Below are 17,500 nucleotides of genomic sequence, written 5' to 3'. Positions count from 1 at the left end.
ACTAAAGCATACTGTATCAGTGATTCATATTTCAGCCACAGAAATAAGATATTTTATTTTATATTTAATACAGTGATAGCTTTTATTGGTCACACCACATGATAAGTGGTCGCTCCAAATGACACGAAAACCTTATATAGTTAAAAATCTATTTAAAGAGATCAATGAACAATACATTTTATACAATTTTTTTTATTTAAACCAGATTTTATACAAATTTCACAGAATTTTCCTGAACATAAACATTTTATAAACTCACTTTTATAAAAAAAAAAAATCACTTCACATACACAAGTGCACCATTTAATTTAACTTGACTTAGAATTTCTTTCTAACAAATAATAATGTTATAGATATAAATTATTTCATAAAAGTATTGTATACAGGTAACATTTGGGGTCAATAGTTTTTTTAAAGTAATTAATACTTTATTAATCAAGGACACATTCAGTGTCACATTCAGGCGCAGGCTATAATGTTCCGAAAGATTCTATTTCAAATAAATGCTGTTCTTTTGAACTTTCTATTCATCAAATAATCCTGACATATAAAATGTATCAGTTTCCAAAAAAAATATGAACATTGATAATAAGATAATAAGTTTCTTGAGCAGCAAATCATTAGTGACCCTGGATCACAAAACCAGTCACAAGTCGCACAGGGTGTTTGTGGCAATAGCCAACAATACATTGTATGGTTCAAAATTATCGATTTTTCTTTTATTCCAAAAAATCATTAAGATATTAAATAAAGATCATGTTTTATATTTTGTAAATGTCCTACCATAAATTTATAAACATTTATTTTTGTGAGTGAATATAGCAATATTGCAAACATAAATGGACAACTTTAAAGACGATTTTCTCAATGTTTCGATTTTGTAGCACCCTCAGACTCCAGATTTTCAGTTGTATCGGCCAAATATTGTTCTATCTTAACAAATCATACATCAATGGAAAGCTTATTTATTCAGCTTTCATATGATGTATAAATCTCAATGTCAAAAAATGTACCACACAAAAACAGTTGGTATCAACATCACTCAAAACCAAAACAAATAGTGTTCCAACCAATCATCGACAGGGCGGGTGTTGTGAGGTTTTGCGCTCGTGCACGGCTGCCTATGACGGCTGCACGCGAAAACCTCACAACACCCGCCCCTGTCGGTGATTGGTTGGAACACTATTTGTTTGGGTTTTGATTATTTGGCCAAACAGACTGAAAACAGCTGTTTTTGTGTGCAGATCTCAGAGCCTAGGCTACCTAGAGAGACGCGTTTTTTTGACAGTATGCTTATGGGGCGGGCAGCTAGCGAAATATTAGATGAATGTGATCATTTATGTTTGGGCCTGAAATCGCTGATACCACCTTTAACTGTGGCTCTACAGCGATATATGCCACCAGAGAGATGTCTATTAATTACACCTATATATATATATATATATTTTGTTTTATGGTGCTTAATTTAACCCCTTGTTTGGGTCTTAAATATAGACACCTTCTACCTTATTTTGTTTATTCTCAGGTTAGGTAAAAGTAAGTCAAATTCGTTCTAAACAATAAGCATGTCAATACTCACAATCTAGTCGAAAGACTTAGTTCAGCTCAATATTTTGTAAAACAGAGACTTATGGCAGGCGAGCTTCTTAATTTTAATTATCTGTATTTTTTATTAAATACAGGTTAACTAGTTTACATAAACGGTACTAATATATAAAATAAAAATAAAAGTAAATCAAAACCAAATAATTTGCAAGCTTTCATCTTCATGAGGCGCAATGGCAAGGCATCTAACCCCGGAGAGGCCGTCCTTGGTGAATCAGCGTCTGACTGGACATCTTCATTCCAGCTCTTTTAAAGTCCATCAACTTTTGGACATCTTCAGAAATCTCCTCCTGGAAACTCCCTATAACTTGTTCATTGGTCATCCTCTCCTGGAAACCCCTAGGCCTTGGTTATAAAGCCTTTGTCTCTCCGTCCTCCTTCTTCTGGACCCTTTCTTCATCGCTGTATCTTCTGTGTCTCGTCCGCAACACATAGACGGTAATGATTGCATTTTTCTTCTTTCTTTGGTAAAGCTCTTTCTAATACATTTTCAATTTCTCTCTACTCTGCCATATGCTTAATAAATGCTTACAACATTCAGTGTGGTCTGTTTTTCTTTATAAACCATCTTCTCAATAAATGACTTTACAAACAACAGTTGTGGTGTCTTTTCTATAAACCAATAAAACAGTTTATCAAAACATATCTCAGTGTCTTTTCTAAACCAATAATAATGATTTCCTTTACATAAAGATTTCCCTTGTAAGAAATCTATTACAGTGTTTTCCTTTACATAAAGGCATTATTATAGCCAATATAAGCCTGTTTATATGAGTCATAACAGAATAAATTGCATGTTTCACACAACAACTTATAGGATATTACGTAGCTTAGCAATGTTTCTAAGGTGGAAAAAGGCTGTTCTTGTAACATATGAAATATGATTTTCAAAAGACAGGTTGCAGTCTAGTATAACACCCAGGTCTTTTACTGTAGAGGATGAAGTAACAGGACATCCTACTATGTTAAAGTTGTAATGTGAGAGGTTTTGTGGGTGGTTTTTTGAACCGATAAGTAGTACCTCTGTCTTGTCTGGATTTAATAAAAGAAAATTGCGCGTCATCCAATCTTTTATATCTTTAACACACTCTGTCAGTTTGGATAATTTAGCGTTTTCATCTGGCCGTGATGAAATATAGATTTGAGTGTCATCAGCATAACAATGGAAACTAATTCCATGTTTCCTTATAATATTTCCAAGTGGCAGCATATATATTGAGAATAATAGAGGGCCTAACACAGATCCTTGCGGCACTCCATAGTTTACTGGAGTTATGATCGATTTTTCTCCATTTAAATAGACAAAATGATAGCGGTCAGATAAGTATGATCTCAACCAGCTTAATGCTTGTCCTTGAACGCCAGTATAATTTTGTAGTCGATCTAAGAGTATTGTGTGATCTATAGTATCGAACGCATCTTTAAGATCAAGTAAAACTAATATTGAGATACAGCCTTGGTCAGAAGCTAAGAGTAAATCATTTGTGATTTTAATGAGCGCAGTTTCAGTGCTATGATGCGGCCTGAATCCAGACTGAAACTTTTCATAGGTGTCATTTTCTTGCAAGAAAGAGCCCAGTTGGGCAGACACAACTTTTTCTAGTATTTTAGACATAAAAGGAAGATTTGCTCTAAAGCGGCAATTTTAAAATCGGGCTCAAACAGATTGTGTAAAGTGAGGTGAGTGTATAACTGCGAAGCCACACTGCGCTCAAGCATTTTAGCAAGAAAGGGCAGATTGGAAAAGGCATTAAAAAATATTGATGTTTACCCAGTCTACATTGTGCTTTTTTGGTACCGGTGTTACAGCAGCGATTTTAAGCGCAGCAGGCACAACACCCACTCACAACACTCTATATATAAAGTTACTAAATAGTTTATTATACTCAAGACGACAGGGCATGGAGAGGCAAAACATGATTTAAACAGACAGGTAGGGAGGGAGTAGTGTTAAGATACAGCATGTGTCAAAAAAGATTGATGACCGTATGATTGATGATTGATGACCGTGTAATTGATGATTGATGACCGTGTAATTGATGATTGATGACCGTGTAATTGATGATTGATGACCGTGTAATTGATTGACCTCTTGCCCTTGCGATGACCTTGACCTCACAACAGTGGCGCTAAAGGCTTTGTCCATCGGGTGAAAGTAAGAGTCAGTACAGCAAAAAACTGCGCAGACGTCTTTGTCAATTAGGCATGCAGTTTCCTAGTAAACTTTGTCGTCTACAAGCTGAAAGCATCACTGAGAGGGTGGATGCCTCCCCATGGCTGTCCCCTATTGTGGTGACAACAAAGAAAAGCTGAGAAATTTGTTTAAGTGTGGATTTGCGGGAGCCAAACAGGGCAGTAATAATCGATAGCCACCCACTTCCACACATGGAGGACTTGTTCACTGAATTAAAGGGGAACACACACCTCCAAGTGACGCTTCACAAGGACAGCCGAGATCTGACGGCTTTCATCACTCATGAATGGTTATTTCGATTTCGTCGGGTACCGTGTGGCTTGGCGCCGGCATCTTTAAAAAAAATTATGGTTACAATACTGAAAGGCCTTCATGGAGTCCAGAATTATCTAGATGATGTGATTGAGTATAGATACGGCCTGGATTCGGCTGACTACACGTGTTGTGGCCGTGTCTAGGACCAGGACATTACTAGTCATCCAGTTTTTTATATCCGCTATGCATTCCGTAAATTTTGTGAATAGGTAAGTTTCGTCAGGGTGTGAAGAAATATAGAGCTGAGTATCATCGGCATAACAGTGAAAGCTAATTCCATGTTTCCTAATGATATCTCCCAAGGGTAGCATGTACAGAGTGTGTGTGTGTGTGTGTGTGTGAGGGTAGCATGTACAGAGTGTGTGTGTGTGAGGGTAGCATGTACAGAGTGAACAGCAGCGGCCCTAGTACTGAGCCTTGTGGTACGCCATACTGAACTTGTGATCGATATGAGAATTTACTATTACAAACTTATAACGGTCAGATAAGTATGATTCGAACCATGCCAATAGACTAGAATAGACTAAAAAATTATGTTGGCATTAGTGGAATTCCACTAATGCCAACATAATTTTCGAGTCTATTCAGAAGGATGTTGTGGTCAATAGTGTCAAATGCAGCACTAAGGTAGCGAGATACAACCAAGATTGGATGATAAGAGCAAATCATGTGTCACTCTAACGAGAGCTGTCTCGGTACTATGGTACGGTCTAAATCCTGACTGGAAATCCTCGCAGATATCATTTCTTTCTAAAAAGGAACATAGTTGTTGTGAGTAGCTTTGGGATGTGCTGGAAGGGGAGATTCGCATCATGGATGTGCAGCCCATAAATCTGCAGCATCTGCGTGATACTATCATGTAGATATAGACCAAAATCTCTGAGGAATGTTTCCAGCAGCTTGTGCAATCTCTGCCACGAAGAATTAGGGCAGTTCTGAAGACAAAAAGGGATCCGACCAGGTATTAGCAATGTGTTACTAATAAAGTGTCCGGTGAGTGTATTTGATAATTATTATCGGAATATATACATATTCAAGCAGAAAAAAGTAATGACCTGAGGGTGAATGCATTTGTCAGAATACACTATAAATATAGGAAAATCAATGCAGCAGTTAAATTATTTATATTTTATTTATGATTGTCTGAAAGGCCAGTGGCACATTATTACAAAAGAATAATCCCAAACTGTAGAAATCTGTGTTGAATAGAGACGGCAGACGATTTTAGCGTCCAGTGTGTTGGAACAGTGCAAGCAGGTCCAGTGTAAGAGTGTTCACAACAGCGGCGGGTCAGTGTGTCCGGTGCGGGTCAGTGTGTCCAGGGCGGGTCAGTGTGTCCAGGGCGGGTCAGTGTGTCCAGTGCGGGTCAGTGTGTCCAGTGCGGGTCAGTGTGTCCAGGGCGGGTCAGTGTGTCCAGGGCGGGTCAGTGTGTCCAGTGCGGGTCAGTGTGTCCAGGGCGGGTCAGTGTGTCCAGGGCGGGTCAGTGTGTCCAGTGCGGGTCAGTGTGTCCAGAGCGGGTCAGTGTGTCCAGGGCGGGTCAGTGTGTCCAGGGCGGGTCAGTGCGGGTCAGTGTGTGTCAGTGTGTCCAGTGCGGGTCAGTGTGTCCAGTGCGGGTCAGTGTGTCCAGGGCGGGTCAGTGTGTCCAGTGCGGGTCAGTGTGTCCAGTGCGGATCAGTGTGTCCAGTGCGGGTCAGTGTGTCCAGTGCGGATCAGTGTGTCCAGTGCGGGTCAGTGTGTCCAGTGCGGGTCAGTGTGTCCAGTGCGGGTCAGTGTGTCCAGGGCGGGTCAGTGTGTGTCAGTGTGTCCAGTGCGGGTCAGTGTGTCCAGTGCGGGTCAGTGTGTCCAGTGCGGGTCCAGTGTGTCCAGGGCGGGTCAGTGTGTCCGGTGCGGGTCAGTGCGGGTCAGTGCGGGTCCAGTGCGGGTCCAGTGCGGGTCAGTGTGTCAGACCCCGGGTCAGATTGAGCGGGACGCTGCGCTGCGGAGGCTGATGCAGCAGTTCTGGAGTTTTCTGCCGTTTGCTCTGCGTCCAGCGTCCCGGCGCAGGAATCGTCTCACACAGACGTGCACAGCTGGTGAATCCGCAGAACAGAGTCTCTTCAGAATGCGAGGAGCCCTCAGAGCCGTCTGACATCACGTCTCTGACCTCCAAAGCCTGAGGGCCAATCGTGCTCTGAGGAATCACACCAGCGACCGGTGGAGCGGCTCGTGTCTCTAGACTCCTGCTGAGCTTCAGCCTATGCTTCTTCTGCAACAAAGACAAACCAACAGTGATTATTTCCTCACTGATAAACGCTATGAATGCTTTATGGCTTTTACTGCCCAGAAAAACGTCTCGGTTACGTGTGTAACCCAAGTTCCCTGAAGAGGGAACGAGATGCTGCGTCGAAACGCTGTGGGAATGCCCCTGCGTGATTGCGTCATGAAGCCGTATGGTATCAGTCCAATGGCGTGACAGAACGTCAAAGGCCGGTGACGTCGTCGACCAGGAATCTATCAAGTACACCAAACAGCGTCAGCTTCTGACAGGCTGAAGCTAGCCGATCACGGTGAGCATGCTGGGAGTATGGCGGCAGTATGGCAGGGTGATGCAGCGTCTCATTCCTTCTTCAGGGAACTAAGGTTACACACGTTCCCTTTTAAGGGAACACACGCTGTGTCGAAACGCTGTGGCAACGCTAATACCCACATCGCCATAAGAGCAAGTGTCCATCCGTGTGAAGTCAGTGCGCACATTAAGACAAAAGCACCTGCGCCCCTGGAGTGGAGCTGAAGTCAAGATCGTAGAACCTCACGAATGTGTGCGGTGAGGACCAGCCTGCCGCATCACAAACATCATGGAGCGAAACTCCTCTGACAATAAAGCTTTAGAGGCAGCTATACTCCTAGTCGAGTGAGCTCGTACAGCCAAATCTGTTCAGGTTTCCTCCACAGGGCAGCTCTGTGGTAAGCATCAAGGGCCCTGACAGGGCAGAGCAGATTTAGTTTCTCTTGGTCTGACGTCAGAAAGGCAGGAGGACAGAAGGCTTGCAGTACAATTGGTCTTATAATATTAGTAGGGACCATAGGAACATAGCCTGGTCTCTGGAAGAAAACCCTTTACTATACCAGGCAAGAATTCCAGGCACGAGGGAGATACCCAGAGTGCTTGAATGTCTCAAATTTTCTTCAGAGACGTAATAGCGAAGAGAAATAAAGTCTTTAAAGTGAGATATTTCTCAGAAACTTCTTCAATGGGCTCGAACGGAGCCAGGGAGAGCCTCGACAGGATGTCTGCTCCCTGATTTATTTACCCAGGGATGTAGATTGCCTTCAGAGAGACAAACTTCCCTTGGGCCCACAGGAGGATCTAACATTGGGGGCGCAACCGCAGACCCCCCGATGGTTTATTTAGGAGACCACTGATGTGTTGTCGGTACGAATTTCCTCTCTGACCTCCTCACTCACCCCACGACTGAAGCCGCCGGGAGCGCGAACCGAACCGCCCTCCTCGAAGAGCGATTGGCGGGAGCGCAGCGTTCTTAACGGTAGCTGCTCACAATCAGCTCCCTCGAGAGCACTCCCAAACAAACAACACATAGTTGGTGTGTATCCCCACCCGTGAGATATCGAGTGCAGGGATGAACACACTTCCTAAAATGTTGTTCGCTCGCCATTATATAGTTTTTTTTCTTTTATATATAGAGATATATGGTGAAAAACTCCTGCCTAGCAACTTCTAAAGACTGACAAAGTAACACCAGGGACACAGATTCACACAGTGCGCTCGCTGAAGATAGAGAAGCTGACGCTGATGGTTCAGGTGTGCTTCATAGTTTCCTGGTTGATGACGTCACCCGCCAATGATGTTCCGTCACGTCATTGGACTGATTCCATACGTGCTTCATGAAGCAATCCCGCAGGGGGCATTCCCACAGCGTTTCTACACAGCTTGAGTTCCCTTGAAAGAGAACCACTGCATCATGAAGTCAGAAACATCCATCTTACTTTTCTACTGATAGGACACTGCTTAAGGCTGCTGGTTTCTTCTGAACCTCCTGAAATAAAGAGCAACAACAGCAAGTGTTTTACTGCAGAAAATGTCAAAGCCACTTATGTGTCTGATCACTCAGTGAAATCTTCAACAAAACACATGATGCGAGGAAAGATTGTGGGTCAGTAACTGACCTTCAGGCGTCTGGAGGGACGGGAGCGAGGGCGGGTCAGAGGCTCTGCGTCTCAGGATCACAGGCTCTTCATCAGACAGCGGCTCTCTGGAAACAGCAGGAATGAGCTGGGTTAACAACACAACATCACATGCTCATGATGGATGTGCTCAGAGTCGCTCCTGCAACATGTCCTGTGAGATGTTAGCCTTGGAGAACGGGTTGAAGACATTTAAGGAAGATAACGGTTGCCTCTGACAGGGTCTCTACAGCAGTACTTCTCTGCACTCGTGATGAAGCAATCTGACACCGAGAATCACTACTGGCTTCATATGGACCTTCTGTCTGATCGGGTATTTGACCAATTCAAATCAGAAACTGGGAGTTATTATTGTTACTGTTAAGCTCAAAAAAGAACAAACAAAGTATTATAACTGCAGTATATTCCAGGTCTTCTGGATACATTCAGTAGCTTTATTTGAGGAACAGACAGTATATTATTCGGACGTTGATATTTAGTTGACAGAAACTCTTCCATCCGTCACACCATTCTCCATTTAGCATCTTCAAACAGCATGTGCACATTCAGTCTGAAGGGTAAAACTCACTTCAAGATGTTCCCATTATGATATATAATCTGAACATAAAGGTCTATTTCTGGAGTGTATTGGTGATTCTGAATGCGGTGGTCAGGAGTAGCGGACTGAATGAACCTCCTCATTCAGTACCTAAAACCTGATGAACACGGCTCAGTGAACAGCTGAACAGATGCACTACACAAGCTGTTGCGCACACAATAGCTTTGTTTCCATACACACGTTTTTATCCGAATTAAGTGATATCGAATGAAAAATGCCTTATGGAAACAGTAAAATTCGACTGAATTTCATGAATATCGACTCAAATGAAATACGTTCGGTCTCATCGGATTTTATCTTGATCGATATACGGCTTATGCGATAAACGTTGATGGAAACGTTATTTGCTGAATAAATAATGAATTGCGATTATTAAGTTTTAGGTCATTTTATGGTTGCAACCCGCCACAAAAGAAGTAGTTTAGTTAATTTCCGCCCAGTATTGCCGCTCTGTTTGCACTTCTATACTGTCTATGGTTTGCACACATGGCGGGTGTCAACAAAGACAGATGTAAGTGGACAAACAAGGACACAAGATACTTTTTGAATTTAATTTACCAGAAAAATAAAACGGCTATTTTAGGTAGCAAAAATCTAAGAAATGCCATAATAGTCAAATAATGTCGCTATCAGCTGACACATAAGCACTATTAGAGCCCTGCAACGGGTCGGGTACCCGCATAAAAGTGGCTAAAACGGGTGGATTGTGATATTCCTAAAATTCACGGGCGGGGATGCGGGCGGATAATGAACTCCTTGCGGGCGGGCAGCGGATGAAAAATATGTGCAATATTTGTATGTCTAAATGAGCCTACCATTACACATATGTGTTTTAGTCAGGCCATCCTTAAAAATATTCTTGTTTGCCGTAACCCGACCGACCCTGTCAATTTAGGACAGACACAATTATTTTTTTCTCCTTTTAGTCCTACTGACTTGCCGGTTGTAAACTTACATTAAGACCGACCGATTTTTTTTATTTTACTCTTCAAACAACTAATACAAATGCAATAAAATTATATTAATTATATTTTAGTAAGTATTGTGTATATAAATTGCCCATATATAGGCCTACATACAAACGTAGGCTACGCTCTTTCTTTTAAATAAAAACCCGTGGTGTCAGATTAAGGGCTGTAGGCTATATGCGAAATGAAACCGAAATTGCAACACTCAGGCCACGAACCTACAATTGAAACTTTCACAGATCTCAAACAGGCATTTAAAACACTAAATATTAAGAATTGGTATATCAAGCAAAATAATATGCGATGATTGATCAAAAATCTTATCTCTCCCCCCACATGCTCACCGGCAACGCTCCGACATTAAATTTCTCTGTAGGCCTACTGTAGGGCAGTAGATTTAAATTTCATGTTGATTATATGAAAAGTGAAAAGCATGAATAAGATAAGATGATCCCGAATATCGGGAGACAAATGGAGTGGGCAGACATGATTTTGACCACTTCATTAAGTTTGTTTTTGTAGAAAACCTTTCTTTTAAGTGAATTTCGTTTTGTATTAATTGCATCTTAATTTTAATCATTGTTTCATCAACCAATTGCCTGGATTTAATAAATAAGATGTAAATATAACAGGCAATATATAATCAGGACACGGAGGCGCTGGCGCGTGAACTGGAGGTAGCCTAGGCTACTTGAATGGCGCAAAACAAAGCACACTTTAGCGCTCATTAGCCCATTCATGAGGCTATTGTGATGTTGAGAGAGGTGCAAGATAAAAAATAAAGCACTTTAATTGGAATGAAGCTTGTGTGTGATTTATCGCGGGAACGGGTCAGGTAACGGGCCAAATATTAACGGGTCTGGGCGGGTGCGTATTTAATTTTGATATTATCACGGGTGACGGGTTGGATCTGGTGCTGAACTTTGCGGGTACGGGCGGGGGCGGGTCTCCAAAAATGGACTCGTGCAGGACTCTAAGCACTATTACAACTTGTGCAATATTGATCATTTGTTGATGGCATGATCCATTTTGTCTAGCAAAACTTTGTTCGCAAATGATTGCTTGAATGTTGTGCGATTCAGTGCGAAAATGAATGGAAAAACCTTAAAATGTCTCAAATCAATTTGATATACCAATTTGATCGCAAAACAGTATGTGACGTCATTACGCACAGGTTTTTATTTGCTTTAAAGCCGTTTGATGCAAACACACTTTAACCAGAGTTTTTTTTACCGAACTTCAGATAATTCGATTGACAACTGGATGGAAACTTAGCTAATATCTGTGCACTATTCTCCTCATTACGAAGGTTCATCTGATCCGTTTAACTAGGATGAGCAGAAGTGCTTTTGTGTCGCTCTGAACTGAAGCCTTTCATGCTGTTTTTCACAAAGATAATCAATGTTTAGCCTACACACCTGTTCAATCATATCTATCATGTCTGGTGTTTTAAGTACTCTGAGCCATACACTCCCAAGAAACGCTGATTATAGTGTGTACATATTTATGCAGTAATAACTATTACACATGAATTGTTCAGTAGACTTTAAGAGCGTCGACACGCTCAGGTTTCTCTCTGTTAGCCCTGAATTCTACCATTTCCCATCATCTCAGACAGGCTGACGGGACACATGTAGGAGTCACATGACCCGTGTGGCGTCTCCTCACCTCTCAGGGCAGCAGGATCTGTACGTGTCGAGCGCAGGACTCTCACACATCTGACGGTAGTTGGCACAGATCAGCAGTGCGAGAAGCACACAGAGGACCAGACACAGTAGGATGTAGCTCTGCCTGTCCGACACCTGCAGAACACAGCAACATCATCATCCCTGACCCTGCAGGCTGGACACAGACATGAAGCAGGACGACTGCTAGTCTCAGGCAATGGAGGAGTACCTCTTGCTGTAGCCGACTCACGCTGACAGACAGGCCGAGGACGAGTCGCGTCACGTTCTCCAGCTGAGCCTGCAGCGCCTGGATCGAGTCCGTCTGCCTCTGGTCCTGCAGTCGAGAGCAGGAGGACACGTTATATGGTGTCCGACACACACACACACACACACACACACACACACACACACAGATCTGGTGTCCTGCTGACCTGCTCCTCGGCCGTTCTGGAGGTGTTCTGCAGCTTGATGATGGTTTTGTTGAAGGCTCTCTGCATCTCCTCCACCTGCTTCCTGTACCTGCACACAGCCAGATCAACCAGTCTCACTGTGACCACAGTCTCACAGCACCATCACAGTGCAGACATCTGTGCTGAACATCCACAGCGCTTCACACACCAGCCAAACTCATCTGTGCTGAACATCCACAGCGCTTCACACACCAGCCAAACTCATCTGTGCTGAACATCCACAGCGCTTCACACACCAGCCAAACTCATCTGTGCTGAACATCCACAGCGCTTCACACACCAGCCAAACTCATCTGTGCTAAACATCCACAGCGCTTCACACACCAGCCAAACTCATCTGTGCTAAACATCCACAGCGCTTCACACACCAGCCAAACTCATCTGTGCTAAACATCCACAGCGCTTCACACACCAGCCAAACTCATCTGTGCTGAACATCCACAGCGCTTCACACACCAGCCAAACTCATCTGTGCTGAACATCCACAGCGCTTCACACACCAGCCAAACTCATCTGTGCTGAACATCCACAGCGCTTCACACACCAGCCAAACTCATCTGTGCTGAACATCCACAGCGCTTCACACACCAGCCAAACTCATCTGTGCTGAACATCCACAGCGCTTCACACACCAGCCAAACTCATCTGTGCTAAACATCCACAGCGCTTCACACACCAGCCAAACTCATCTGTGCTGAACATCCACAGCGCTTCACACACCAGCCAAACTCATCTGTGCTGAACATCCACAGCGCTTCACACACCAGCCAAACTCATCTGTGCTAAACATCCACAGCGCTTCACACACCAGCCAAACTCATCTGTGCTGAACATCCACAGCGCTTCACACACCAGCCAAACTCATCTGTGCTGAACATCCACAGCGCTTCACACACCAGCCAAACTCATCTGTGCTGAACATCCACAGCGCTTCACACACCAGCCAAACTCATCTGTGCTGAACATCCACAGCGCTTCACACACCAGCCAAACTCATCTGTGCTGAACATCCACAGCGCTTCACACACCAGCCAAACTCATCTGTGCTGAACATCCACAGCGCTTCACACACCAGCCAAACTCATCTGTGCTAAACATCTACAGCGCTTCACACACCAGCCAAACTCATCTGTGCTGAACATCCACAGCGCTTCACACACCAGCCAAACTCATCTGTGCTGAACATCCACAGCGCTTCACACACCAGCCAAACTCATCTGTGCTGAACATCCACAGCGCTTCACACACCAGCCAAACTCATCTGTGCTGAACATCCACAGCGCTTCACACACCAGCCAAACTCATCTGTGCTAAACATCCACAGCGCTTCACACACCAGCCAAACTCATCTGTGCTGAACATCCACAGCGCTTCACACACCAGCCAAACTCATCTGTGCTGAACATCCACAGCGCTTCACACACTAGCCAAACTCATCTGTGCTGAACATCCACAGCGCTTCACACACCAGCCAAACTCATCTGTGCTAAACATCCACAGCGCTTCACACACCAGCCAAACTCATCTGTGCTGAACATCCACAGCGCTTCACACACCAGCCAAACTCATCTGTGCTGAACATCCACAGCGCTTCACACACCAGCCAAACTCATCTGTGCTAAACATCCACAGCGCTTCACACACCAGCCAAACTCATCTGTGCTGAACATCCACAGCGCTTCACACACCAGCCAAACTCATCTGTGCTGAACATCCACAGCGCTTCACACACCAGCCAAACTCATCTGTGCTGAACATCCACAGCGCTTCACACACCAGCCAAACTCATCTGTGCTAAACATCCACAGCGCTTCACACACCAGCCAAACTCATCTGTGCTGAACATCCACAGCGCTTCACACACCAGCCAAACTCATCTGTGCTGAACATCCACAGCGCTTCACACACCAGCCAAACTCATCTGTGCTAAACATCCACAGCGCTTCACACACCAGCCAAACTCATCTGTGCTGAACATCCACAGCGCTTCACACACCAGCCAAACTCATCTGTGCTGAACATCCACAGCGCTTCACACACCAGCCAAACTCATCTGTGCTGAACATCCACAGCGCTTCACACACCAGCCAAACTCATCTGTGCTGAACATCCACAGCGCTTCACACACCAGCCAAACTCATCTGTGCTAAACATCCACAGCGCTTCACACACCAGCCAAACTCATGCGTGCTGAACATCCACAGCGCTTCACACACCAGCCAAACTCATCTGTGCTGAACATCCACAGCGCTTCACACACCAGCCAAACTCATCTGTGCTGAACATCCACAGCGCTTCACACACCAGCCAAACTCATCTGTGCTGAACATCCACAGCGCTTCACACACCAGCCAAACTCATCTGTGCTAAACATCCACAGCGCTTCACACACCAGCCAAACTCATCTGTGCTAAACATCCACAGCGCTTCACACACCAGCCAAACTCATCTGTGCTGAACATCCACAGCGCTTCACACACCAGCCAAACTCATCTGTGCTAAACATCCACAGCGCTTCACACACCAGCCAAACTCATCTGTGCTGAACATCCACAGCGCTTCACACACCAGCCAAACTCATCTGTGCTGAACATCCACAGCGCTTCACACACCAGCCAAACTCATCTGTGCTAAACATCCACAGCGCTTCACACACCAGCCAAACTCATGCTGTGCTGAACATCCACAGCGCTTCACACACCAGCCAAACTCATCTGTGCTAAACATCCACAGCGCTTCACACACCAGCCAAACTCATCTGTGCTGAACATCCACAGCGCTTCACACACCAGCCAAACTCATCTGTGCTAAACATCCACAGCGCTTCACACACCAGCCAAACTCATCTGTGCTGAACATCCACAGCGCTTCACACACCAGCCAAACTCATCTGTGCTGAACATCCACAGCGCTTCACACACCAGCCAAACTCATCTGTGCTGAACATCCACAGCGCTTCACACACCAGCCAAACTCATCTGTGCTAAACATCCACAGCGCTTCACACACCAGCCAAACTCATCTGTGCTAAACATCCACAGCGCTTCACACACCAGCCAAACTCATCTGTGCTAAACATCCACAGCGCTTCACACACCAGCCAAACTCATCTGTGCTGAACATCCACAGCGCTTCACACACCAGCCAAACTCATCTGTGCTGAAACATCCACAGCGCTTCACACACCAGCCAAACTCATCTGTGCTGAACATCCACAGCGCTTCACACACCAGCCAAACTCATCTGTGCTGAACATCCACAGCGCTTCACACACCAGCCAAACTCATCTGTGCTGAACATCCACAGCGCTTCACACACCAGCCAAACTCATCTGTGCTGAACATCCACAGCGCTTCACACACCAGCCAAACTCATCTGTGCTGAACATCCACAGCGCTTCACACACCAGCCAAACTCATCTGTGCTGAACATCCACAGCGCTTCACACACCAGCCAAACTCATCTGTGCTGAACATCCACAGCGCTTCACACACCAGCCAAACTCATCTGTGCTGAACATCCACAGCGCTTCACACACCAGCCAAACTCATCTGTGCTGAACATCCACAGCGCTTCACACACCAGCCAAACTCATCTGTGCTGAACATCCACAGCGCTTCACACACCAGCCAAACTCATCTGTGCTGAACATCCACAGCGCTTCACACACCAGCCAAACTCATCTGTGCTGAACATCCACAGCGCTTCACACACCAGCCAAACTCATCTGTGCTGAACATCCACAGCGCTTCACACACCAGCCAAACTCATCTGTGCTGAACATCCACAGCGCTTCACACACCAGCCAAACTCATCTGTGCTGAACATCCACAGCGCTTCACACACCAGCCAAACTCATCTGTGCTGAACATCCACAGCGCTTCACACACCAGCCAAACTCATCTGTGCTGAACATCCACAGCGCTTCACACACCAGCCAAACTCATCTGTGCTGAACATCCACAGCGCTTCACACACCAGCCAAACTCATCTGTGCTGAACATCCACAGCGCTTCACACACCAGCCAAACTCATCTGTGCTGAACATCCACAGCGCTTCACACACCAGCCAAACTCATCTGTGCTGAACATCCACAGCGCTTCACACACCAGCCAAACTCATCTGTGCTGAACATCCACAGCGCTTCACACACCAGCCAAACTCATCTGTGCTGAACATCCACAGCGCTTCACACACCAGCCAAACTCATTGTGGCTGAACATCCACAGCGCTTCACACACCAGCCAAACTCATCTGTGCTGAACATCCACAGCGCTTCACACACCAGCCAAACTCATCTGTGCTAAACATCCACAGCGCTTCACACACCAGCCAAACTCATCTGTGCTGAACATCCACAGCGCTTCACACACCAGCCAAACTCATCTGTGCTGAACATCCACAGCGCTTCACACACCAGCCAAACTCATCTGTGCTGAACATCCACAGCGCTTCACACACCAGCCAAACTCATCTGTGCTGAACATCCACAGCGCTTCACACACCAGCCAAACTCATCTGTGCTGAACATCCACAGCGCTTCACACACCAGCCAAACTCATCTGTGCTAAACATCCACAGCGCTTCACACACCAGCCAAACTCATCTGTGCTGAACATCCACAGCGCTTCACACACCAGCCAAACTCATCTGTGCTAAACATCCACAGCGCTTCACACACCAGCCAAACTCATCTGTGCTGAACATCCACAGCGCTTCACACACCAGCCAAACTCATCTGTGCTGAACATCCACAGCGCTTCACACACCAGCCAAACTCATCTGTGCTGAACATCCACAGCGCTTCACACACCAGCCAAACTCATCTGTGCTAAACATCCACAGCGCTTCACACACCAGCCAAACTCATCTGTGCTGAACATCCACAGCGCTTCACACACCAGCCAAACTCATCTGTGCTGAACATCCACAGCGCTTCACACACCAGCCAAACTCATCTGTGCTGAACATCCACAGCGCTTCACACACCAGCCAAACTCATCTGTGCTGAACATCCACAGCGCTTCACACACCAGCCAAACTCATCTGTGCTGAACATCCACAGCGCTTCACACACCAGCCAAACTCATCTGTGCTGAACATCCACAGCGCTTCACACACCAGCCAAACTCATCTGTGCTGAACATCCACAGCGCTTCACACACCAGCCAAACTCATCTGTGCTGAACATCCACAGCGCTTCACACACCAGCCAAACTCATCTGTGCTGAACATCCACAGCGCTTCACACACCAGCCAAACTCATCTGTGCTGAACATCCACAGCGCTTCACACACCAGCCAAACTCATCTGTGCTGAACATCCACAGCGCTTCACACACCAGCCAAACTCATCTGTGCTGAACATCCACAGCGCTTCACAACACCAGCCAAACTCATCTGTGCTGAACATCCACAGCGCTTCACACACCAGCCAAACTCATCTGTGCTGATACATCCACACAGCGCTTCACACACCGCCAGCCAAACTCATCTGTGCT

At 45.4% G+C, this 17,500-nt stretch overlaps 1 protein-coding gene across 1 annotated transcript in view; it reads right to left on the bottom strand.

The window, feature by feature from the left end:
* Positions 1–5,227: 5,227 nt before the first annotated feature.
* LOC308695673 (SUN domain-containing ossification factor) overlaps positions 5,228–17,500 on the bottom strand; it is a 29,115-nt gene continuing 16,842 nt past the window's right edge. Inside the window, exons 7-12 of the mRNA XM_081373851.1 lie at positions 11,961–12,076; positions 11,759–11,863; positions 11,531–11,664; positions 8,279–8,364; positions 8,099–8,148; positions 5,228–6,359 (exon numbers count right to left, since the gene is read on the bottom strand). Of these exons, the coding sequence (XP_081229977.1) occupies positions 6,048–6,359; positions 8,099–8,148; positions 8,279–8,364; positions 11,531–11,664; positions 11,759–11,863; positions 11,961–12,076 (803 nt within the window). The 3' untranslated portion in view covers positions 5,228–6,047. The remainder of the gene's footprint in view (positions 6,360–8,098; positions 8,149–8,278; positions 8,365–11,530; positions 11,665–11,758; positions 11,864–11,960; positions 12,077–17,500) is intronic.

Source organism: Scardinius erythrophthalmus (assembly GCF_964197995.2).
Source record: "Scardinius erythrophthalmus genome assembly, chromosome: 9".
Taxonomy (NCBI): domain Eukaryota; kingdom Metazoa; phylum Chordata; class Actinopteri; order Cypriniformes; family Leuciscidae; genus Scardinius; species Scardinius erythrophthalmus.
The sequence above is the reverse complement of the archived record's forward strand: the minus strand, read 5'-3'. Positions and strand labels throughout refer to the sequence as shown.